The following is a 24419-nucleotide window of genomic DNA, read 5'->3' as shown; positions in this document are numbered from 1 at the left end:
CCAAAGGTGTGGTATGGTGGAGCAACCATCACACATTCTTTCCACCCCACCCTCTCCATGGGAACATGGTGCTCATGAGGTAAACGTTTGTATACGTTAAAATTGATATTACCCGGTTGGCTTTTGCTGGCCTGCTTTTCAGTTGTTTATCAACTTCAAACACATTGTGTTGTAGGGCATTTCCTATTGCATACATGCATCTATTGCTCAAGGTTTTACAACTGAATTCCATGCAACTTTTAGTTTTCCTAGTTTCTTCTACTACGATTTTATATTACGAATTCCTGCTGATTAAAACAAAAGAACATTTTCCCCAGGCTAGTTCTTACCAGACTCTCACTGGGTCTTGTCCCCAGCTGTTTTGAATGGTGAAGTAGATGCTATGCTACATTAAGTAGCTTTGATGAGATGCTGCATGTCTATAACTTTAATCTAAACTGCAAGGATTATTATGAAAAAATATTTTCCAAGTTCAAATTTGTTCAGACCAGCACATTATGAGAAGAAGGTAATTGGCAACATTCAGTAGTTAAGAGTATTAGGTTTCTGAGAAATACCGTGGTAAATTGCTTCATTTAAAGTCTGGTTGAGTTTTGAGTAGCTAATTAACACCTGGCTTCTTCTCTCTCAATCATATGTGTGTGCACACGCATGCACGTGCATGTGTATGATACAGACTCCAGTTCAGAAGGTCTTGAAGCTTTAAATGGTATATTCACCTAAGAATCCATGTACATTTAAAAATCTGACTCCCCACACTCCTCTTCTGCCCATTTGACTCTCCTTTTGTACTGTACATGCGGATCATTGGTCCAGAGAGACGCTTCTAGTGAGGGCAGCTTCAGTAGTTTGATTCAGGAGCCAACACTGTTACTTTTTCAGTATCAGGTACTTCTTATTTTAGGCATTTGACAGCATGTGATCTGGTTTTTAATCATGTCTGATTTTTTTTTCATATTGATCATTTAATGTTGCTTTTAGATCTCTGTCTTCCTCTTTCTATCTGTTTGTTTTCTCAGTTTGTAGTTTGCATGTTTGTTTGTATATGGTTTTTATACTGTATTTTATGGTTTTTTAATCTTTGTAAACCACTCAGATAGATGACAAAAGAAACACTTAAAATTGGTAGTGACTGGTGAGATGCAAAAATACAGTCAGAATCCTTAATACAACTTTTCAGCAACCATCATGTAGAAACAAAAAGAACTATTGCAATGACCCATGCAAAGAAATAGACATGAAAAAAGAAAGAAAGGAAAAAGGAAAAACAAGAGACCTCTTCCAGAAGATCGAAGAAATCAAAAAGATTAGGAATGCTTGAAACACCACCAAGGGAATATAATGTTCAACCAAGATAAAGTAGAAAGAATATATGTAGGAATTCTACAGAAGATGAAAATGAAAAAATAAATTCCTTTGAAAAGGAATCCTGTGAAGAACAACCTACAGGATTAGTAGTGAAGTGAAAGCTGCTTTGAAAGCACTTGGGAGGAGTGAAGCACCTGGGGGTAGGTAGAGTACCAACAAAACTTTTCCAAGTTGCAAAGACTGAATCCTGACAAATATGAAACATCAAACAATGACCCACAGACTGGATATGTTCAATATACATTCCATTCCCCAAGAAAGGATGTGCTGAGGAGTGCAGCAACTAGGGGATTATTGCGCAAATTTCACCTGCAAGCAAAGTGATGCTCAGGGTGTTGCACTGAAGAATTTTACCTTGTATGGGAGCAAGAAATGTCTGACGTTCAGGCTTGATTCTGAAAAGGAAGAGGCACCTAAGATCATATCACAAACAATGTTGGATACTGGAGCACAGAAAAGAATTTCAGAAGAAGATGAATCCATGCTTTATAGACTACAGCAAAGTCTTTGACTGTGAGGCTCATGGGAGGCTATGGATGGTCCTGAAGACATGGGTGTGCTTCAGCACTTGAGTGTCCTGATGCAAAGCCTGTATTATTGACAAGAAGCTACTCTTAGGGCAGAATGTGAAGAGATAGAATGGTTTCCTATAGACAAAGGAGTTAGACAAGTTCCAGGTACTTCTTGGTGTCAGGTACGTTATAAGTAGGCAAGACTTACTGGAAAAGATAACCATGCTAGGGAAAGATGAAGGCAGAAGATTAGGAAGACCAAATATGGAATGGATCATTTTCACAAAGGAAGTCAGAACCTTGGGTTTACAAGAGTATTCTGTTCATTCTGAGCATTCTGAATGCTGTTGAATGTTGTAGAATTGCAATAATGAAATTATTTTCATTGGAACTGGGGCAGGAAAGATTTAACCCTCCCCCTGTACATACTCTGCAGTTCTGATGTTGCTTGTTTTGTCCCGTTTTTGTAAGGCAGAAAAATTGGATACCAATATGGCAACTCTGCTGACTTCAACTAGATAGGGGCCAGCCATGCAGTGAGCCTCACTGGCTGATCATTTGCATGGGCTCCTTTACCTGGCCCAGAATCATGTCACTCTAGAAACAAAATTCTCCTGAGCCACCTGTACAGTGGCAGACAGGAAAGGAGAGGGAAAAGATTGTGTTGGCTCCAGTGATACACTAGCCAACAATTTTAGTAGAGAAGCTTGTTTGTTCATTTTATTAATTTCACCCAAGATGATCCTCTTTCTCTTCTCCATTCATCCTCCCAACTACCCTGTGAGGTAGGTCAGACTGGGAACTAGTGACCTGATTCATGCAATCCACAGGTTTTTTGTGGGAGCCCAGGAGTGAGTTAGCATCCTAATAGTCAGCTGTTTTTAGTTATTTGCTAAACAACTGAGTAACATGGCATTTCAATTTGAATTTCATTTCAGTTTTTTTAGTTTCACATTCCATAAAAAGCAAGACATGACATGTATTGTAATTGATTTCAAATTAACTTTAGATTATCTTTAGGATTAATGCTTCATAGTCATGAACCATTAGTACTGCTGTTGCTGAAAGAGTAACCATATTTCCTTTTTTATATGGAAGAAATGCTTCCTTACTTTATGTCCTGAATTTCCCACCATTCAGCTTCAGAGGATGTGCAAGCTTTTTATGAGAAGGCAAAAATATTTACCTTTCCACATGCAATTCATAATTTTATATTCTTCTATCATGTCCGACCTCATTCTCCTTTCTACCCCTAATGTGACCATTAACAACCCCAAGCATTGCCTTTCTGTTGTACTAGAAAAGGAGGTATGCTCTAATCTATACATTTTCCATCCTTAACTAGTATGAATGCATATTACTTTCTTGATAATGAAGGAGAGAAATAGAAGATGAAGGTGAATGGATGATTTTTAGAAGCAAGCTGGAAAATACTGGTGAAATTCTGTTGGTAATAGCAAATGATTATGCAATAGCAAAGGTTATTTGGATAGATATGTCATCCTAAATTAAGCATTTACCATCTGTTCTGCCCTTTCATTACAAAAGTAAGAACTGCAATAAATCATAGTTGAAACATAAAAGAAATATTTGTTACAAGTAATTTACATGCATGCATGCACTTTATTTATGTTAGGCAACACCTGGCAGAGCTGCCTACTACAGGTGTGAAGAACAGAGGTCACATCCGTGACAGCATTGGTTACCAAACATGCTTCCTCCAAAGGCTGCTTTAGGAGCTTTAAAACCAAAATTTATTGGGGCTTAGTAAACTTTTTTGACATTAATGTTGAAGCTGGAACAGGTAGAAAGATGTAATCTGTCCACCCTGCTAATGACAGGAAGTTCACTTAACATGATTTTTCTTTGTCAAATAAATGAATTGAAGAACAGAGAACTTTTCATATTTTCTGAGCAGCTGTTGAAGTGAACATAATGTAATAAGTCCTGTACAAAGGAGATGTACTTCTTATCCCTTAAAGAGCAAAATGGTAACAATCAGTGCACAGTGTTGTTTTCCGCAGGACAAAGAAGCTGTGTGTTACCATGCCAGCTTGTGGTGAAAAGTTACTCTAAGGGAAATGTTCACCACTAAAAATTTCTAATTTGTTAGTACTATTACCTTGGGCAGTTTCTGCAGTGATGAATGTGGTCTCTGCTTTTCTGGAATTAAGTACTCATTAAATATATTTGGTTATCAGAGTGGAAGGTATGCTTATATTCAAGGTATGTTCATATTCTAAGTGAATAGATTGCAAGGATCCCTTGGGCTAAGTATCCCAGATGGATGTGGGCCCAGGCACTGGTTTGCCCTGGCATAGCTTTTCAAAAGAGGAGTGAACCAGAAAGTTTGTTCTAAGCCAAGACACAAAAATTTGGTCTCGTTTTGGGGGGCAAACATGATAGAACCCAAATGTCAAAAATCCCTTTTCCTTCCTACTGTGTGTTCAGATCAGCTGTGTTGGAGTATTGAGATAGTAGCGTTTTGATTTGGTATCTGGTCTCTATTTGAGCACTGTTTTCTTTCTGGAAAAGCTTTCAACTTTTTTATTTGTGACTTGCAAGCCAGCTCAAAGCAATCTGAGTGCTTCAGGATGGAGTGGATGTAGTTGCAGGCCACAGTTTAGTAATCACCGGCAACAGGTGTATTGTTAAGAAGAGCTTGTGAGAAGCAATACATTTTTCAATTCTTCAGGAATCCTTATTCTTTCAAAAATGCAATGCTACTGACATTGGCTTGTTTTCGATTACAGAGTTGACCCCTGAAGAAAAAGCACAGAAGATTGCCAGAGCGATGCGTAAGCAGTCTGCTGAAGTGAGAGAGAAGTGGGAAAGCCTCAATACCTGTGCCAACAGTTGGCAGAAGCAAGTGGACAAAGCACTAGAGAAACTGAAGGACTTACAGTGTTCTATGGATGATCTAGATGCTGATCTGAGGGAGGTAGAGAATGTGCGAAGCAATTGGAAACCTGTTGGAGATATACCGATGGATTCATTGCAGGATCACATTGACAAAACGACAGTAAGCACACATCTCATTTTGAACATCATGCATTTTGAAACAATGCCTGTGTGTAACCTGAGTCCTAGCAATACAAAGCCTTAACAAAATTATACATAGATGTTCATAATCTGTGCCAGTGCCCTGCTATTCTCCTACTCAGTAAAATATGTTCAAATATACCAATCTTATTGGGAATGTGTACATATTTTATATCATTTTATAAAACATTTTAATTTATTATAATGCCAGTATGGTAGCAAAGGACATAACACTTCGTGTTTTGTTCCATAGAGTTTTGTATTTCTGAGCTTGTTCTCGGTAGATTTGTACTATGTGAATATAGGTCTAAAACTCACATATGAGTTATCCCCCTAAGTTATCCCGCTACTGCCATTATATGCAACAGCACAACACATGAGGTATTCTTCAAAGATATTAAAGCATCTTTGACGCATGGGTCTGCGGATTTCACTGCTGCAGTTTTAAATCAAATTTCAAATTGGACCTCACAGTTAGGGAATGTTGCCTTGGCTATAAAATCTTTGGCTTTTGATCCACAAATACATTCTCCATATGTTAAACTCTCGCAAAGCACCTCCCCACAAAATGCCTGGGTCCTCTGGCATTAGACAAACAGCACCAGCAGAGATAACCTTTCAAAATTAACAAAACTCAACATATTCATTAAGGGAAAATTGTTGTTATTACTAAACATTTCCTAATGATTATTACATGTTACTCTTCATATAATAGTTTGAGATTTCTTAAAGGTTCTTAAGTATCCCTTGTTGCTTACCATTTCAAACAGGTAAGAGAGTCTTCTCATACTAAATAAGCTCTCAATAACTTTCCCTTGAGGGATTTTCCTAAACTCAACCCTAAATAATTCCTCACAAGCAAGAACAGATGGGGTAACACCAGTATTCTTCTGCCTTCCACTCTTGCTTCTTCTGACTTCTGGAATGATTCAAACATTCCAGGGCCAAAGTGCTGAAGGTCCCTCTGGTCAGACATAAAACCCAGACTTAGAGGGCTCAGTCCTGTAGAGATGAGCATCCGTCCCAAATTCAGAGGCTCATGCTGATTGTTTTTGCTAGATGGCCATTTGTGGCTGTCTAGCCAACAGTGTTTCAGAGAGAGACAGGACTGGAGTGCTTTCAGGATATCTTATATCTTGCCATTACATTCTCCTCCCTTCCCTGATCCTAAAAAAGTCTCTGTAACCCCTCTCTGGGGATGCTTTCTTAACATTTCTTAATGAGAGCTGCCAACATGGTTATTTCCCACCAGGCACAGTGGACTGAGAGTGGGATTGGAACCCCAGTTTGTTTCTCCAAGAACAGAACTGTGCCTGAATTACTCTGTGGCTTTTCAAGCAATGTCCAGGGACTATAGGCTCTGTCTATCTCTGCATTACAGACAGTTGGTTTGTTCATAAAATTATTTCATTTTGTATATTAATTTAAAAATTGAGTATGAATTATAAATTTAATAACTGAATTTGTATTTCAATGTTTTTAATATTATTGCTAAGTTTATGAGCAAGCCAAGATATTCATGTTTCATTTTGTATTCTTAAAATCACAAAGTGACTTTAGGTCTGTAAGGAACACTAAAAAATTGCATATTTCCCCCCAAATGACTGTTCCCCCCCCAACACACATATCTGGAAAAAACATCCTCCCCTCCATTACTTCAAAGCTTCCAGAAATGCTATACTAAGCTTTACTTTGTGAATTTTTTTAAAGGTGGTAAAAAAGTTGTTGAAGTAAGTCTTTGTGGGATATAAGGATTTCTGCAACATCATTTGTCCTTTGGTTATTTTAATTGGGTTGCCGTAGTTTTTAATTGTATTTTGGGCCTCTCATTTCCTTTTGAAATGAAACAAAGAATATAAATGGAGTTAAAAAAATTTGAAACCAGAAAATCCTTGTGGTTACCTTGCCATGAAGCAAAATAAATCTGGTCCTGTTAATGTCTTTGAACTCCCAATATGTTCCACCATACAGACAGAGGCTTTCATATATCATGTTGCAGCGAGTCTAGAAATCCTAGACCATGAAACACCTAAGGCAGAGAAGCTAAGGAAATAATGGTATTGAAGTCAGTGGGTATTTTTGCACTAGACTTAGAGGCTTATTATCTGTCCATTCATGGATCATCTGAAAAATAATAAATTAGTTTGTTTTCGGGTGATGTAGTGTTACATGTAAACACCCTCCCCACTTTTCATTCCTGCTTTTAAATAAAGATAAAGGTAAATTCAGTGGAACTTGATTTATATCCCTGTAGAATGTGATCAAACTTGATTTATATCTTCACTGCTGTTGATTTAACTGTGATATATCCACCCTTTCCCCCTTCTCATTTTAATATAAATACAAAATAATGTTTTTGTAAACTGTTGGGAATACCTTTTCCTGCTTTTAAGGAGTAATTTATCATGTCTTAATGACATTTGTGTGAAGAAAGGTAAAGGGATGTGTATTATGTTTTCAATGTGTGAAAAATAAGAGCATCTGTTGAAGAGTATATTATAGCGTTAGTAGTCTCAAAACCAAAAGAATTCTAAGATTGACTGACTGGTAATTCTTGGGGGAATCAGTAGTGAGTTGCTGAACTACTCTGCTGATTATCTGGAAGTACCAAGTGCTGATGAGCAAACTTTTTCCTAATTTTTCTGATTTATTGAGGCAATGTGCAGTTCACTAAGGGAGGGTCTGCCCTGAATAAATTGAAATACTCTGAGTTCTGACACTTCTGGATTAATCTCAAGGTTTGTTAAGTGCCTGTATCTCATTTTCTTCCTTATTTCCATTACTCACTTAGGGTGCAATCCATCCTCAGTGCACATAAGCTTCTAAGCGTGGAGATATCCGTGCAGGACACAGGGCACAGTGGTGGTGATCTCAGCACTTTGTGCCCTACATTTCATTTAGATGGCCAATTTTCGGCTGTCTAGATGGAACACTTCAGAAAGATGGGGAACGGAGCTGTGCTGTTGTTTCCATATGGAACAGGCCATTGGCCCTATCCCCATCCTATCTCTACCTCTTTCCCAGCATGCTCTTTTTTGTTGTTGTTCAGTCATTAAGTCATGTCTAACTCTTTATGGCTCCATGGACCAAAGCACGCCAAGTCCCTCTGCCTCCAGTGCCTCATGGAGCCTGCTCAAATTCATGTTCCTTGCTTTGATGACACTATCCAACCATCTCATCCTCTGCCATTCCCTTCTCCTTTTGCCTTCAATCCTTCCCAGCATCAAGGTCTTCTCCAATGTGTTCTCTCTTCTCATTAGGTGGCCAAAATATTTGAGCTTTAACTTCAGATCTGTCCTTCCAGTGAGCAGTCAGGGTTGATTTCCTTTAGGATTGACTGATTTGATCTCCAGCATGCTTTGTAGCCTTCTCCAAGACTTACTTTTGAACCCAGACAGGCAGCTGGTGTGTGTTTTTTCTGTGCTGGCTGCAAGGCAGGCATGGCAGGACAGGATCCCTCTGTTCAGGGTCCAAGCTCTGAGGTCTCAGGACTTTGCAGCTAGGACATCAAATAATCCTATCCCCCCTGCCCCCTCCCACAGTGTGGGGAGGTCACAGTTGCTCTTATTGGTGTGGTAAACCTCAGGAATTTCTGACATCCCCCCACCCGCAACAATATTGAGCATTAGTAGCAAAATCATGCTTTATGGTGTGTTTATTGTTTGCTCCTCCCTCCCCATGAAAGCGAAGTCAGTGGGAAGCAATATACCCAGAGCGAGAATGAATGAGGGCACTTGGCATATGCTTTGGATACACTGAGACTGTTGTTGAGAGTAGGCTTTTATTTACTCTTCTAGGCATTTAGAGATGAAATTGCACCAATCAACTTGAAAGTCAGAGCTGTCAATGATTTATCCAGTCAACTCTCTCCACTTGACCTCCATCCATCATTAAAGATCTCACGACAGCTAGATGATCTCAATATGCGCTGGAAACTTTTACAGGTATCCTGTGCTCTTTTTCAGTTGATTAGGAGTTAGGGAGTTCTCCATTCAAGTCTTCTTTTGTATTGCAAAGCAAATTACTTTTAACTGCTTTATTATCTATGGTAATTTATAGTATTTGTATCCAGCTCTGCGCCTAAAAATATAACATACCAAAGGAAAAGGGGTGGGGAGGGAAAAAGAAAAAAAACCCTAATCAGAAATTCTCATTGTTATAAAAAGCTTATACCAACCAGCTGAAATGCTGTAATGGCTTGAATACAGCTAGAGGTTGTTGGTCTTCTTATCATGACCAGCTGTTACAAAAATAACACATGTAACAGAGTAAACACTTTCTTTTCTCACCTGATTTATAACATCTCTTTTCTGCTGTTTACTGCAGTTCAGTTCACACAGGGAACAAAATTAATCTCCAAAGATACGTAGACATATTTTAGATTTATATAATTGCATTATTTGTGTCAGTTTGTAAACCCCAGATTGTCTCCATAAATCATGATTATTAACCTCTTTGGAAAGTTGACACATAGGTATTGATTTATGTATTTATGATAAGATTTTAAACCACCCTTCATCAGAAGATATCTGGCTGGTGTACAAAACTGTTCTGCTTGTATCCTACTTAGAATTTCAGCATATTATAGCTGTTTCCAGTTACCTTACTGCAGCTACCAGCTACCTGGGTGGCTGTCTTAAATGCAGCCTTCCCCAGCTTCATACCCTCCTGGTATGTTTGACTGCAACTCCATAATTCTTAGCCAGCAATGGCCATCTGGAGAACACCTGTTTGGTGAAGACAGTGATAAATGGTGTGGTATGAAAAAAAAATGTTTGTATAAAGCTAGGGCTCTTGTACTCCAGTTCCTGTGAAAGCACATTCTCCTTTACCAGCCTACCAGGTTGCTGAGGTAATTGCAGGATATTTTCCTAGTGCTCTCACACAGACCAATGGCCTGACCGGAGTCTATGAGGAGAGGAGTCTTGTGTGTCGTGTGCCATTGCTATGGAATTCCCTGCCCCTGGAGATCAGACTGGAACCAACATTATGCTGTCTTTGGCACTTGCTGAAGATATCCTTGTTCTGCAAAGCCTTTTTTCCCTTTTTGTAGGCCAGCCACAGTTTTAATGTTATCTGGTTTTTCAATATATTTCTTTTATTCTTTCATCTATTTTAGCCTTTGAGTGATCACCATTCTAGAAGATACCTAAATATAGAGCACTGTACAAATACTATAAATAAATAAAATAGTCAGAAGGAAAACTAAACTTCAGTTTCTGATTGGGGCACAAACCTCCCTAGAGTGAGCTAAGGTCTCTCCTGCTTTCTGGTAGGTTCTGAGCCTGACCTGGGAGCAGCATGAAGTGGTTATCCCCAGGCTATACCAAGGCCATCTCACATTAGCCAAAGTGTGCCCTGCAATGTCACCACCCCATTCCACACTGGACACTTGAACCATATAAAGGAAAATCTAGTGTGGTCTTTCCCAGCCCGATGTGCTCAAGATGTGTTGGTCTACAGCTCCCGGCATTCTTGACTATCGGTCATGTTGACTTCAATCCATGTTAATGGACTGAAGTTGCAAATATCTTGAAGGCTCCAAGTTGGGCAAGGCCCAAGTTCAAGGCAGCACAGAACTGCCTGGCACAGATGAGAAGCTGTAGTGTGATTTCTTCATGACCATCCTGGAAGGTAGCATGACTGGTTCTAGGTTGGTCTAGAGTACTATCCACCAACTACTGATTCCAACATGAATTTCAGAGTTCAAATGGATTCATTCTTGCCAACACCAAAATACTTCAGGCACTAAAAGTTTCCATTAATTGCTAGTGCAGAAATAATCTGGAATTGGCCTGGAAGAATACTCAGTGAAACAATCATGTTAAAAGATATTAAGCTCTATTTTAATATCTCCTGCAACATCTCCTTCAAACCCCTGCGAAAAGTTTTGTATAGTTTCTGCTTAGCTCTGTTTCCTTTTCTGAATCAAGATCTCTTCTCAACATCCAAAGGAAAAAATTGAGAAGTGTAAAATATCTAAGGGTGGTGGTGGGGAATGCTCCTTTATCATTGACATCTGCTCCCTGCAGAGTTTAGATATACTCTGCTGAGAAACAAAGTCCTGTGAGGTGAAATTATTAGCATTTCCGGGGCTTCTCTGTATTCTTGGCAATGTAATTTTGCATTTGGAATGTTTTTTATGCCTTACGGAGATTTGACTAAGCAGTCAGGCTCCTGCTGTATGTGCAAGTGCAGTTTAATTAGCAAACCAGGAGGATGCCTGCCCATCCTGTCAACCAGTAAAAACAGCATGCTCCAAAGTACTTCCTTGTAAAGGCAGCTGTAAGATCAATAGAATCAAATTGAGGCATGCTGACTAGAGACATTTAAACAAGGGAAAAGGAGAGAGAAGCAGAAATTTCAATGAACAGTATTAGTCACTGTGGAAACCTTATTTGTTATTGATTTGCATTGCTTACAGAAAGATCATTACTAGCTTGTATTTAAACATTTAAAACAAGAAAGCAGATGTAAATGGACAGAGTAATCGGCAGTATATCTGATATCTATTTGTTAAAATTGATTGCATACTATTGTGAGAATGGCAGCTTTGTATGATCAGCTGAAACCTTACTAATGTTTTTGCTTGTCAATGTTTGGACATACAGGTATCTGCAGAGGATCGCCTTAAACTACTACAAGAAGCACAATGGGATTGTGGGCCTGCTTCTCAAAATTTTCTTTCCAGTAAGTCCTTGTAAAACATACTGCTTGATTGTGTAGCCTGATCTGGGGGATGGAAAAGGAACTTAATGCAGATTTTGATTCTGAACTACACATCTTTTTTTCCCTCTAGAGTAAACACATGTCCTCTGATATAAATGGGAGTAAGAGGGACCTGTGCCTGTAATATATGTAAAAGACCCATTACCCATTACCTATATGTACCACATTTCTTTTATCATGGAGCTCTAAGTAGCCATTCCCAGGTAGTCCCCTCTTCAAACACTGACCAGATCTGCTTAGCTTCAACATGGTGGCTGCCACACATGCCTTCAGACCATGTGCTAGGACAGTGATCCATTTACTTTAAAGTACTTTTAAGAAATAATGTTGTTTGGTCCTAAGAGTAGATTAACTAGGTACTTGGCAGGTTCAAAGATTCCAAGGCCCCAGCACTGTTTCTTACACCAGGTTCAGACAGCTGTGTTTGACCAGGATAAAATTTGCAAATAGGGATTTAGTTTGGTGATAGTTCACCTACAATAATTAAATACTTGTTTAAAAATTCTGTGGACAGTGTCTAGAAAGCCACGGGGTTTGTTGGAGGCTCAGCACTGATGTTAGACCAGAGACTTCATGCTTGAAATGCCCTGCTTTCACAGCCTCCATGCCACCTGCTTCTGAGTTCACAAAAGTTTAGGGGGCATGGTGGGGAGGAAAATTGGTGCTACCATGAGACATTCTGGCAGCACATCCTCCTCCAGTTAGACAACCAAAAATGGCTATCTAGTAGCTTTGCTGGATGGGAGAAGCACAGTGATCTTCATCTCTATGCTTCTCATGCCCTGCCTAGGATCTCCATAATCATCCAAACTTTGGAGGTTTATTGGCATCCCCTTTTGATTCTGCTCTAAGTGACTTTTTTCCATTTCTAAGCCAAGAAAATGCATCCACAGTGACTGGAATCCCATGCTGTGCTTCTGTGCAGTTCAAGTGCCAAGGATTTCTAGGACTGCAGCCAATACCTGAATTTCTAGTAACCTGTACTGAGAAAAATACAGAGCAAGTTGTCATTCATGGAACATCCAGCTGGGTGAAGGCACTATGGAATGACCATTCAGAATTACAATTAAATATGTATTGAAGTTTCTTTACCATCTTAGTCCTTCCATCTGTATACATATTATTCCATCTTGCATTTCCTTTTGTTCTGAAATGGTCCTATTTTGTAAAACAACCCTTCCACATTATTATCCTTTCCAGGAAAGCCCAGTATACAAATGTACCGTGTTTTTACTATATAATTAAGAGTTGACTGTTTGAGAGAAAGGCATGTCTTCAGTTGTTTTGTTGTATTTCTTGGTAGTTTATTATAATACATGTTATCTTGCTGTATTTGGATTTCTTGATTGTATTGTTTGTATTTTTATTTTTATTTGTTTATTTCATTCATTTATATATTGCCAGTAGACAAGGCTTTCTGTGAAATAAATAATGTTCTTGAGAAATTTTAATTAAAACAAACAGTAATATTTCTCATTTTGAAGCTGAGGTGGAAGCGATAACATTTAAGTTATTAAAGAGAAATCAGGGAAATTGAAATATTAATGAACCAGAGTTCCCTTCTTAACCCTAACCCTAACCCTTCTTAACACAATGGGGGAGGAAGGATTAGTGCATTAATGCAAACTGAGTTCATTTTATTTATTTATTTATTTATTTAAAACGTTTGTATGCTGTCCCTTATGCATGGCATCTCAGGACAGCTTACAATCGTTAAAACAACCACAATAAAACAGCAATAAATAGCAGCTAACCAAAAAACACACAAATTAAATGAAACACCTCAGTCACGCATTTCCTAAAGGGTTTGCAGTTTACATAAAAAGACTAGAATTGGAAGATGGCATTGGTAATTGAGTCTGTAGACTGGATATCTAATTCTTATTTAATGATACCCTACCATCCCATAAGCTTAGAGTGATTTTCAGCCATTTGTCTAGATGTAGTTATGCCCTCAAGTGATTCATAATGTAAGGAAACAAAATAGTAAGGAGGAAAAAAGACTAATGAAATACAAGTGACATTGTAAATACATCATCTTTCTTAAAAAGGAAATTAAGCCACCAAATGCTATGCCATAACCAATGATGCCAAAAATTCATCCAAAAGACAGGCAGCCACTAGCTAAATAATTACTCTTAGCTACAAGTCTGGGTAGTTTGGAACACTTTTAACTCCTTAGAATGCTCCTCCACTTCAGCAGCAGCACCAGTGCCAGTTGTCAGTGGTGAGCACTGGAAAAGCTGTTGTAGATGGGAAGTGCTGATAGTATGTCTTGAGCACTATCCAGGGAGTTGATGGATCTTCACTCTCAGGCCCTCAAGTGCTTCCCACCTTCTCCATATCCAATATCTTTGTATAAATGTAAAGTAAAACTTAATGGATTATTTGTCCACTTCATAACTACCTACTGTATTTGTATTTTCACAGCCTCTGTTCAGCCACCATGGCAAAGATCTGTTTCACATAACAAAGTTCCATACTACATCAAGTAAGTTAGCTTTCTGTTTGGTTATAACTTTATTATAGAAAAGTGAAACTTTGAAAGCTCCATTTGTCTCAAATGCCTTCCTTGTGTTTATTGAAACAAAACAACTATTTTGACTGAAGGAATCAGCTGATTCTAGATAAAGAGATTCAACTGATATTGGATGGATTTGCTTTTTCACCGAAATACCAAGTCCATGGAAGCACAGTAGTGGCAACACTTTTTGTCCTTCAGTTGGTATATTAGCTGCAATCTTATCTAGAGAAAGCAAGTCCAGCCTCCATTATGCATGTACTTGTTACATCCAGACTGGACTATATGAATGAGCTCTGTTTGATGACTTGGAAATCTGATAGAGAATGAGGACATTTGGGTCCTAGTTGGGGCTAGATAGGCAGATCATAAAACAATATCTCTGTGCCAGCTGCACTGGTTGCCAGTGCATTTCTGGCCCCAAATCAGGGTGCTGGTTTTGATCTTTAAAACCCTAACTGGTCTAGCTCCTCGTTGTTTGAAGGACTACTTAAACCTATATGGCCTATCAGGTCTGAGGCACAGGAAGCAAGAGTCTACAGTTAGATCATCAGGACCAGGGATGGAGTTAGTTTGAGTTCTTAGCAGAATGCAAAAGGCAAAGGCAAGGTCAAGTACAAGCAAGGGTCAGATATCCAGCAAGGCCTGGCAGGTCCAGGAGTGAAGGCGGAGTCAGGAACAGACAAGAGCCAGATACCAACAAGGCATAGCAGAACCAGAGGCAAAAGCAATGTCAGAAGCAGGCAAGGATCAGGTACTTGGCAAAGCAGAGTCAAATCAGGGGCAAGAGGAAAGTAAGGTGTCAAAGCAAGACTGGAGACAGGATCAGGCACACAAGCACCTACTACAAAAGTCATGTTGCTGTGACAAAGCTGAGCAGCAGAAGGCAGCCTGTATAGAGCCTCCCCAGGCTTCCAGCTGTGCTGCATGATTGCACAGGCTACAGTCCTGGCAAGCACCTACAAACATGCTCCTACTTCTGCAGATACTTGCTGCTTGTCACCAGGGTAGCTGTGTCATGGCTTCAGATTCTGACATGAATTTACCAATATTGTAAGCATCTTTGAAGATTCTGATTAAGATCAGTTATCATGTTGATAACCGCTACAAAAGGGACCTTCTTGTGGTGACCTCTGCCTTAGGTCTTGAAAGATGGCTGAGAAATAGATAAGAAAATGTAGAAATGCTGTCTCAATTTTATTACTTGAATGTATAAAATTGTTTTGACAGGCTTTATTGTCCTCTACAGTATTAGTACTTGTAACAAATAGGGGGAGGGGGAACAAATGTGCAGCAGTTCTTACTTTTTTTCATGGTTATTTATATTTAGCATATACTTGGTCATAGCAGAAGTGCCATTAAATTAATGATGTTACTTGTGCATGAAATTAGAAAGCAGCTTTTGAAACTTATTAGAAAAGGGTCTGGGTAATAAAAGCAGATGTCCAGGATAAAGATGCTGTTTTAACATCTCTAAAATCTGTCCCATATGAAACATAGGGTGTGTTTTTATTTTCCTGTCAGTCTTTGGATACCAAATGGACCATTGACAGGCTATGTGTTCATTTTCCTGGCTCCCCTGAGCAACAGAATGCATATAGTTCAGCATATTTTTTCAGAGTTAATTAGTCAAAAAGGACAAAGTGAGTTGCATGCCATTAGATTTAATTTGCTTAAACGTTGTGGGAGAACTTGGCCTAGGGGTCAGAAATGGAGGAAGAAAACCACTCATATAATTCTGTGAAGTCAACAATCTGTTTATCAGAAATACGTGCTTCGAGCAATAGATCAGATTCCTGTATACATGGACATCACCAGATGGCCAATCAAAACATTAAATATGCCATGTAATTGAAAGTGAGAAATGGAAAATCTGTATTGTCACTGACAAAACAATAACACAAGCAGATTGTGGTACTGACCATGAACTCCTGAATATAAAAAATCAGGGTAAATCTGAAAAAGATCACTAACAGAAGCATAGTGCCAAAATGCAACTCGAATAACATTCCTGAGGAATTTAAAGTTCACATAAATCACAGATTTTCATTATTGAACTCAACTGACCACGAGCCTTAAGAAGCCACTGACGTTATTATGGAAAAGTGCCAAATGACAATTCCTGTAGCAAAAAGAAAACACCTTGATGGATGATGGAAGAAATGCTCATGTTTGCTAAAGATAGATGAAAAGTAAAAGGCAGCAGAAATAAGGTCAAAATTATGAATGCATCTTTTTAGTGACTATGATATATGCACAGAAAGAGCTATTATGATCGCCAATGAAAAGAAATAGAAGCAAGTAACAAAAGAGATAAAATAATGAATCTTTTCCAGAAGATCCAAGAAAATCAAACCTAGATTAATAATGCTTCAAGAAGAAGTGGGAGAATACTATCTGACAAGGAGAAAATAAAGAGAAGGTGGAAAGAATAGACAAAAGAATTAAACAAAAGAAGTGGCATGGTGACAGACTTCTTCAAAAAGAAATTCTATGAGGAAGAGCCTGCAAGTGAAAGCTTCTCTGAAAGCACTTGGAAGGAATAAAACACCTGGAGCAGATAAGATACCAATAGAAGTGTTCCAAGCTGCAGAGACTGAATTGGTCCACATAATATTCCAACAAATATGGACAACAAAATAATGGCCCGCAAACTGGAAGCATTCAGTATACATTCCAGTCTCCAGGAAAGGAGATGCAAAAGAGTGCAGCAATCATAGGACCATTTCCCTAATTTCCCATGCAATCAAAGTGATGTTCAAGTGTTGGAACAAAGAATATCATGCTATATGGAGAAAGAAATTGGTTGACATTCAAAAGGAAGAGGGATTCAAGATCATATTTCAAATATGTGTTGGCTAATGGAGCACATCAAATAATTGCAGAAAAGAATCCGTCTGTTCTTTATAGACTAGAGCAAAATGTTTGACTCTGTGCATCATAAGAAGATATGCATGGTCTCAGAGAAAAGGGTGTGCCTAGGCACTTGATTGCCCTGATGCGTAATCTGTATCATGGAGAAGACTGTTGGGACAGAATATGGAGAAACAGCAACTGCAACATTGTGAGAAGACAAGATTTGGTACAGAAGACAATCATTCTAGAGAAAGTCAAAGTTAGAAGAAGAGGAATACCAACTTTATGGCTTAGTTCCATAAAGGAAGCCACAGCCTTGAATTTACAAGAGCTGAGCAGGGTTGTCAAGAACAGGCCATTTTGGAGGGCATTCATTTATAGGGTCACCATAAGTCAGAGGCAAATTGATGATACATAATAACTAATACATTTCTTGATTCAGTTATATCAGGAGGAGTATAATAAATTTAAACATTGATAGGAACATTTTTAGAATCACAGGCACGACCCACCAAAATTAAGCACTTCTATATCCCATTGATTTCAAAGGGGCATGATCCAGAGTCTTAGGCTGCTCCTATTGAAATCAGTAAGAGTTTAAAAGAATTAGTATTGGGCCAAAGAATTAGTATTGATTCCCAAAACAAGGGTCTCTAATTAGTGTATGGTAATGGAAAAATTATGAACAACTGTATTAGATGTTGTGCATCTGTTTTAGCTTAAACATTATTGGTTAAATGTCTTGCTTATGCATCATTTTCTTCCAAAATCTCTGGAATAGAAATAGATAAACCGGAATGTGAAATGCAAATGTGCAAAGCAAAATACTAAGTAAGCCTGTGGTTCTCCAGAGAATTGGGAGGCAGATTCTTTTCATGGCTTCGTAGGCATACCTTGGAAGATTGCATTCTTAGTGAGTGGGATGTTCGACAGACAATCCGCATACTTTAATTCTTCATTTCTATGTGCTTTTTTTAATGACAAGCTTTAATAAAGTTAAAGCAAATTGCCCAAGGAAAAGTCATCTTTCTGTTTACAAATGTGCATATTTTCCCTCATCAGTTTGATATATGCTATTCCAAAAAGAGCTGTGTTATGCCATTTTAATCAATCACTTCATTCTATATCCCGTATGTTAACTGAGACTTGTTTTTTTAAAGATATACAGGGGCATATATAGCACCACATAAATAGAATTAATTTTGGCCTTCATTCACCTTGCTCACTTGGTTCCAGAAAGACCAAGGGACCCATTGAGCATGAGCTTTTTCCATGTGAAGAATCTGTTAGCGTTCCTACAGATGTAGTTAAATGGAGGAATTAATGACCAGTCTGGTGTTCACATGATTACAAGCCCTTTCTCTTAGAAGTATTCATGGGTGCAGTATCATTGCTGGTTTGTTGTTCTTGCCGGTACTAATTGCCCTTCACTACTGGCATGTCTAAAGTCAGAAGGCAGGTTCTTCATGCATCTGTCTTTACAAAGAAAGATGCATCCTGCTTTTTGTAGAAGACTTTTGTTGTGATAGGGAAAAAAAGGGGAAAAAAAGCTTGGATAGACAAAGGCCAGTATCCAATAGTCATAACAGAATGTTAGCAGTTCAGAAAACAACCACGCAAACAAATGGCAACCCTTGTTTCCTCTTGTAAGTTCAGCTGACCTGCCTTGCTTTTTATGCATTTTAATTGCCCTTTTCTGCACTTTTTCCATCTCTACAGTATCCTTTTGTACACGTGGTAACCATAACTCTGTATTCTATATGTAGTCACACTGTAGATTTGTATAAGTGCAGTATGTTAGCAGTGTTATCTTCAATGTCTTAATTACATCTAAGATTAAGTTTGCCTTTTTTTAAAACAATGACCACACACTGGGCTGTCATTTTCATTGAACTGTCCAGCACAACCCCACGATTCCTTTCTAAGTCTTTCATTGCCAGCTCTGATGTCATCAGGTTATTGTTAGAGTTGGGATTTTTTTGATTCCAACTTGCATTACTTTACACTTGCATTACTTTACATTGAACTGCATTTGCCCTTTTGCTATCCATCCTCCCAGTTTGGAGCTCCTCACAATCCCTTTTGGTTTTAAACAGTCTAAATACTTTGGTGTCATCAGCAACCTGGGCCACTCCTGATTCCAGATCATCTCTAAATTGGTTGAATTGTTTGAGAGCCCACTGTTTATATCCCCTTCACTGGGAGAGTTTACCTTTTATTCCTACTTTCTGTTCTTTAACCAGTTATTGCCCTAGAAGATGACCTCCCTTCTTATTCCATGACTGTTAAGTTTGTTCACAAGAGTGAGGGACCTTGTTAAAAGCCTTTTGGAAGTCTACTGGCTTGCCCTGTCCATGTTCAGTGAGACAGGAGTTACCTTTGCAGAAGCCATGTTAGCAGAGCTTATCCTGTATGCTTATTGATTCTATCTTTAATAATGCTTTAAAACAATTTACCTAGAGTAGATGTTAAGGTAACTGCCTTGTATTTCCTGGAGCATCCCTGGATCCCTTTTTCAAAATTGCTGTTATCTTGGCCATTCTGTAGTCTTCTGGTCAAAGGCTGATGTTGGGAACATGCTACATATTTTTCTAAGAAGGTCAGCAGTGTCACACTTGAGTTCTTTAAGAACTCTAGGATCAATACTGTCTGGGCCTAGCAATGTCTTAGCTTTCAGGTTGTCAATAAGGTCAAGAATTTAATCTTTTGTCACCACTAGCTGCCTGAGCTCCTCAGACTCCCTTCCTAGAAACATCTGTTCAGACACATATATCTTTCTTATATCTTCTGCAGTGAAGATGGATGAAAGAAGTAATTCAGCTCTCCTCAATCTCCTTTTTCTCATTTAGTATTCCTTTACTTTGATTATCATTGAATGGTCCAATTGCCTCTGCAGCTGCTTCCATGTTTCTGGTTTGTTTCAAGCATTCCTTGTTGCTGGCCATGATGTTGCGAATGAATCACTCCTCAAAATAAGTCTTTTGAAACTTCTATCATTCGATTGCATCTCCGGTGCAGTTACAGAACAGGCTAAGATCAGGAACCAGAAATGTATATCAGGACAAGACAAAAGTCAAGAATCAGGAAGACAAACAGAGGTGCAGGTGCCTTGAGGCAGGATACACAAAGGGTCAGGCAAGATGCAGGCACAACAGCAAGCACGAAGACCTGTGTTGCTGAGGCAAATTCTGAAGGAAAATGTCTTCTCTTATATAACTCTTCCCCCAGGGATCTCAGCTGGCACTTGTCAAGAGACCAAGAGCTCCAGCAGGGCATGGAACCTATCCTGTGGTTCTGGCTACCAGAAGGAGCCCCAGAGCAGCCTAGATCCTGACATTGGTTAACTGTGTTGGTGACCTCTTAGACTTTGTGCTGCCTTTCCCAACTAGCTATACATACTATTTGAGCTTCTGTTATTGTGGTTTTGAGTAATCTTCAGGCATCTTGAAGGGATTTAATCCTCTTGGCTCCTCCTCCAACTTCCTTTTTACAAGTTTCCTAACTTTAGAAAAGCTTGGTCATCTATCAATTATATGTATATTCCACTTTTTTTCCTTTCAAGGCAGCTTACATAATTAACCACCTCCTTTCAATCTCATTTTCACAACAACGTCTCTGTGAGGTAGGATGGGCTGAGAGTCCATGTCGGGCTCAAAGTCACCCAGTTAGCTCCATGGCTGAGTGAGGACTAGAACCCAGCTCACCTGAGTCACCCACACTCTTGGCCTCTGTACCACGCTGGCTGAGAGGGGCCTTTTGACAATCTTCCACTTAAATGTTTATTAAATCTGATAAAGTGGTGGTTACTGCTTCCATCTGGGTCAACTACATTTATATCTAATGCTAGATCCTGAGTAACCCTACCTAGAATTGAATTCAGGATTGTCTTTCCTCTGGGTCATTCCATGACCCACTGTTTTAGGTCTCAGCGATTTAGGATGCTGAGAAATGTAACCTCTTTGTCAGAACTGGACATCCAGAATTAGTTTTGGATCCAGGTATTGCCACCCACAGTGTCTCTGTGGAGAAGTGTACATGTTTAAATTTGAAGTATGCTGAATTCATGGAGTTTTTGATGCTCAGAACAATCCTTCCTCCCATACACTTCCCTGTCTATCTTATAAAGTTTATAGTCAGGGATAACAATATCTCACTGGCCCTTGATTCTACCAGTCTTCTGTAATGCCTACTGTATTTAGGTTTTCCATTAAAGCCCAGTACTTCAGCTCTCCTGGTTTGGTTCAGAGGCTTCTTGCCATTAGCATGGAAACACCTCTACAGTGTCCCTCTCCAGACATCTCTGGCACATGCATCTTCTGTTTTGGCATTTAAGCCTGGTTGACTGGTTTTCATGATCCAACATATTCTCATAACTATTTCCTCTTCTCCTGCATCTGGGAAGTCAGAAACATTTTCATCTTCTTCCCCTAGGTGTGATTTCACCTCAGTCAGATGAATCCCCACTCTACTGGCTTTCCCTCAGGATTCTGTTGAAAAGCTGTTCTGTCCCACTCTTTATGTTTTACATCAGTAGTTGGATTCTATTTTGGTTCGACCTCAGCCCATCCCTCTTCTACAAGCTTGGCTTGTCCCAAAATGTTTCCCAGTTGCTTTTCTGGTTGCTTTTTGAAGCATTCCCTTCCTATTGCAGTAGCAGTGGGTCCCAGTGATGCATGGGCAGAGTTAGATATTTCTCAAAGCCTGCAGCTAGACTCCCGTTTTCATGATTTGTTTTGTGGCAACAAATAGAAAAAGATTGATGTGAGAACAGTGGTAATGATGACTGAAAAACAGATTTTGAAATGTTTCTCAACTAACAGGATTTTGAAGTAGAGAGAGTATATTGGTTTTAAAGATTTAGCAAGAAATTGCATAGGCTGCCGGTATAAGCAAAGGCTGCCTGCTTTATTTCTTCAAGCAAAATTGGGGCAAGAAGCAAATACTATATTGAATGCCTCAGCCACCACATTATTGTTTGTGTGTTCTCTCTATCTTTCCTACTTCTGTGTACACACACACACACTATTCTGAGTATGTGCTAGCCATTCAGAAGGAAAAATAAGTGCGTGTCTGGCCAGCACAAATGGGAAACACAATTGGGTGCTACTCCCTGGCACATGTAAGATGTGGTATCAGTGTTACAGGATGCAGAGTGGAGGAGGGAGGAGAGGGAGGATCAGCCATTCAGAAGAAGTGGGTTAGGAGGTGGAGAAGAGGCCTTCCCTGTTGCTTCCCCTGCAGCCACATGTGGGCGAATGTGACGGTTCCTGGCTTTGATTAAAATAAGAACCAGAGAAGAACTCAATGGGTGCATGTTTTGCTCTTTTGTTGTTCTTTGTTGTAAGCCATCCTGAGACGTCAAAGTGGTAGACAGGGTTTAACAGTTATAAACATATAAATAAAATGTTACTGATTGCCAGTGTTTAGGATAACAAATCAAGAAACCTAGGCATGCAACAACCCAGATTCAGGCTGGACATCAGCTAAAGCTTCCTCACTGTCAGAGCAACACAACAGTGGAATTAGCTGCCTGGAGAGGTGGTGGACTCTCCCACACTAGAGACATTCAGAAAGAAACTGGACTGCCATTTGAGTGGGATGGTGTAACATGGTGTCCTGCAACAGCAGAGGGTTGGACTCAGTGGCCTTCATGGCCCTTCCAACTCTGATTCTGCATTGCATTTTTAAATGGTATATTTGTAATCAATGCAGAACAGTTACCTCATTTCTTTCCTCATCCTCAATAAGCATTTTTATAGTGACTGGTATTGTACCACACTGCCATATATAAATGGCAGAATCCAGTTAGTGTGTAATTAAGCCATTCTAGGCTAATAAATGGGGTATAAAAACCTAAATAAATAAATAGTCCATAGCTAAATGCAGAGCAAATTTATTTTATTTATTAAAACATTTTTATGCCACCCCATTCGCCGAAGCCTCGGGGCGGCTTACAACAATAAATTAAAATAATTATAATCTTAAATTAAAAATATAAATTGAAGGTCTTTTTGTTAAATTCATAGGCAGGTCACTTGCCCTATACACCATCTGGTTGCCAATTTGCTCTTTATTTATTACTTATCTGTTTGTAAGTAATAAATTCTACCATTTACCAAATTCTAACCAGTTCTACCATCATTTCTGTTGCACTTGTTGCTATGTTTGTTAGGCAAAAATATGCTCCATATAGAACAGGGAACTTCTGTAAGCCATACGAAGATTTTCATTTGCCTTTTCCTTCCCTTGTATTTGAGAGCTAGAAAGTTTGTTTGTTATGGTGATTGTCTATATCCTATTTTCAGAGATAGTCCAGAGGACAAAGAAGAAATAATGATGCTGTCAACAAAGTATTTAATCAAATAAATTAGTCTTTTCCATAGATCAGTTTAACAAAGTAATCAGGAGGGTGCAATGAGTATCTTTTGTGCCTGCAGGGAGAAAACTGGGCTGAGAATTAGTCACAGCTTTATTAAGCATATCACAGTATCCAGAAAAACATCCCTTTAGGGTCAGGGATCCAGCACTGACTGCCAGCTGCACTGCCAGCTTTGTGAAGTGCAAGGGCTGCAGGCAGAAGCACATCCAATTCTGTGCCAGGGATGAATGGATAGACCATGTTGCATTCCACCCCATATTTTGCTCCACTAGCTTGCCAGGTTTGCCATGGATATTTGTAGAAACTGGATACACAGCGATCTGAATAAAATTCAGAAATTGAAAACAGAAGAATACCAGACTGCTAATGCATTGATGCTACAGCAGAAACAAGACCAGGCATTTCAGAACCCCAACTCTGGGTGGAATTGTGATAAGAATATTTGGAAGTCCGTTATTTTTTTGCTGGCCTTAACCCTGCTCTTGGGCAGTTTCATCATTCAGTTTCTTAATCACTTCCAGGCCTACTGGAGGACTTCCTTGAGGCTTACAGGTGCCTCCTCTATGTCAGATCCCTGATGCTTATCAAACTGACTCTTGTGATATTATGTCCATCCACTGCCAAGATAAATCATGTAGGTCCATGGCTAAAGAGAAAACAAGCCAGTTGTGTTAGCAGCCGCAGAAGTGCGGTGATAATGCTGGGAAACCCCCCCAAAATATCCATCAAGGGACCAAATCAACAAAAATCATTCTCAGCTACATTCAGAGGACACCAAATCATCATCTCACATTTCTCAAAATCACAGTGTAAGCAAGCGAATATTCAGCTTCAGCATGATAGGGTGAGATTATGTTTTTGAAAGGAATTGTAAACCCATTCCTTCTTGTATTTAAGACTCATAGACAGACCTTTGTGATCATGTTCCCTCTTGGTCCTGCATAGCCTAAATCTGTCACCATGGCCATCACCCCTTGGGACTAGATGCAAATACTGCATGGGGAAGCAAGGC

General features: G+C 39.2%; 1 protein-coding gene across 1 annotated transcript in view; it reads left to right on the top strand.

The window, feature by feature from the left end:
* The window catches only part of UTRN (utrophin), a 365154-nt gene that overhangs the window by 288092 nt on the left and 52643 nt on the right, over positions 1–24419 (top strand). The window contains exons 56-59 of the mRNA XM_044451088.1: positions 4634–4902; positions 8720–8866; positions 11534–11612; positions 14082–14142. Coding sequence (XP_044307023.1) covers positions 4634–4902; positions 8720–8866; positions 11534–11612; positions 14082–14142 — 556 coding nt within the window. The remainder of the gene's footprint in view (positions 1–4633; positions 4903–8719; positions 8867–11533; positions 11613–14081; positions 14143–24419) is intronic.

Source organism: Varanus komodoensis, unplaced genomic scaffold (genome assembly GCF_004798865.1).
Source record: "Varanus komodoensis strain SLA01 unplaced genomic scaffold, ASM479886v1 scaffold1, whole genome shotgun sequence".
Lineage (NCBI taxonomy): Eukaryota > Metazoa > Chordata > Lepidosauria > Squamata > Varanidae > Varanus > Varanus komodoensis.
This window is presented reverse-complemented; position numbering and strand designations above follow the sequence as displayed.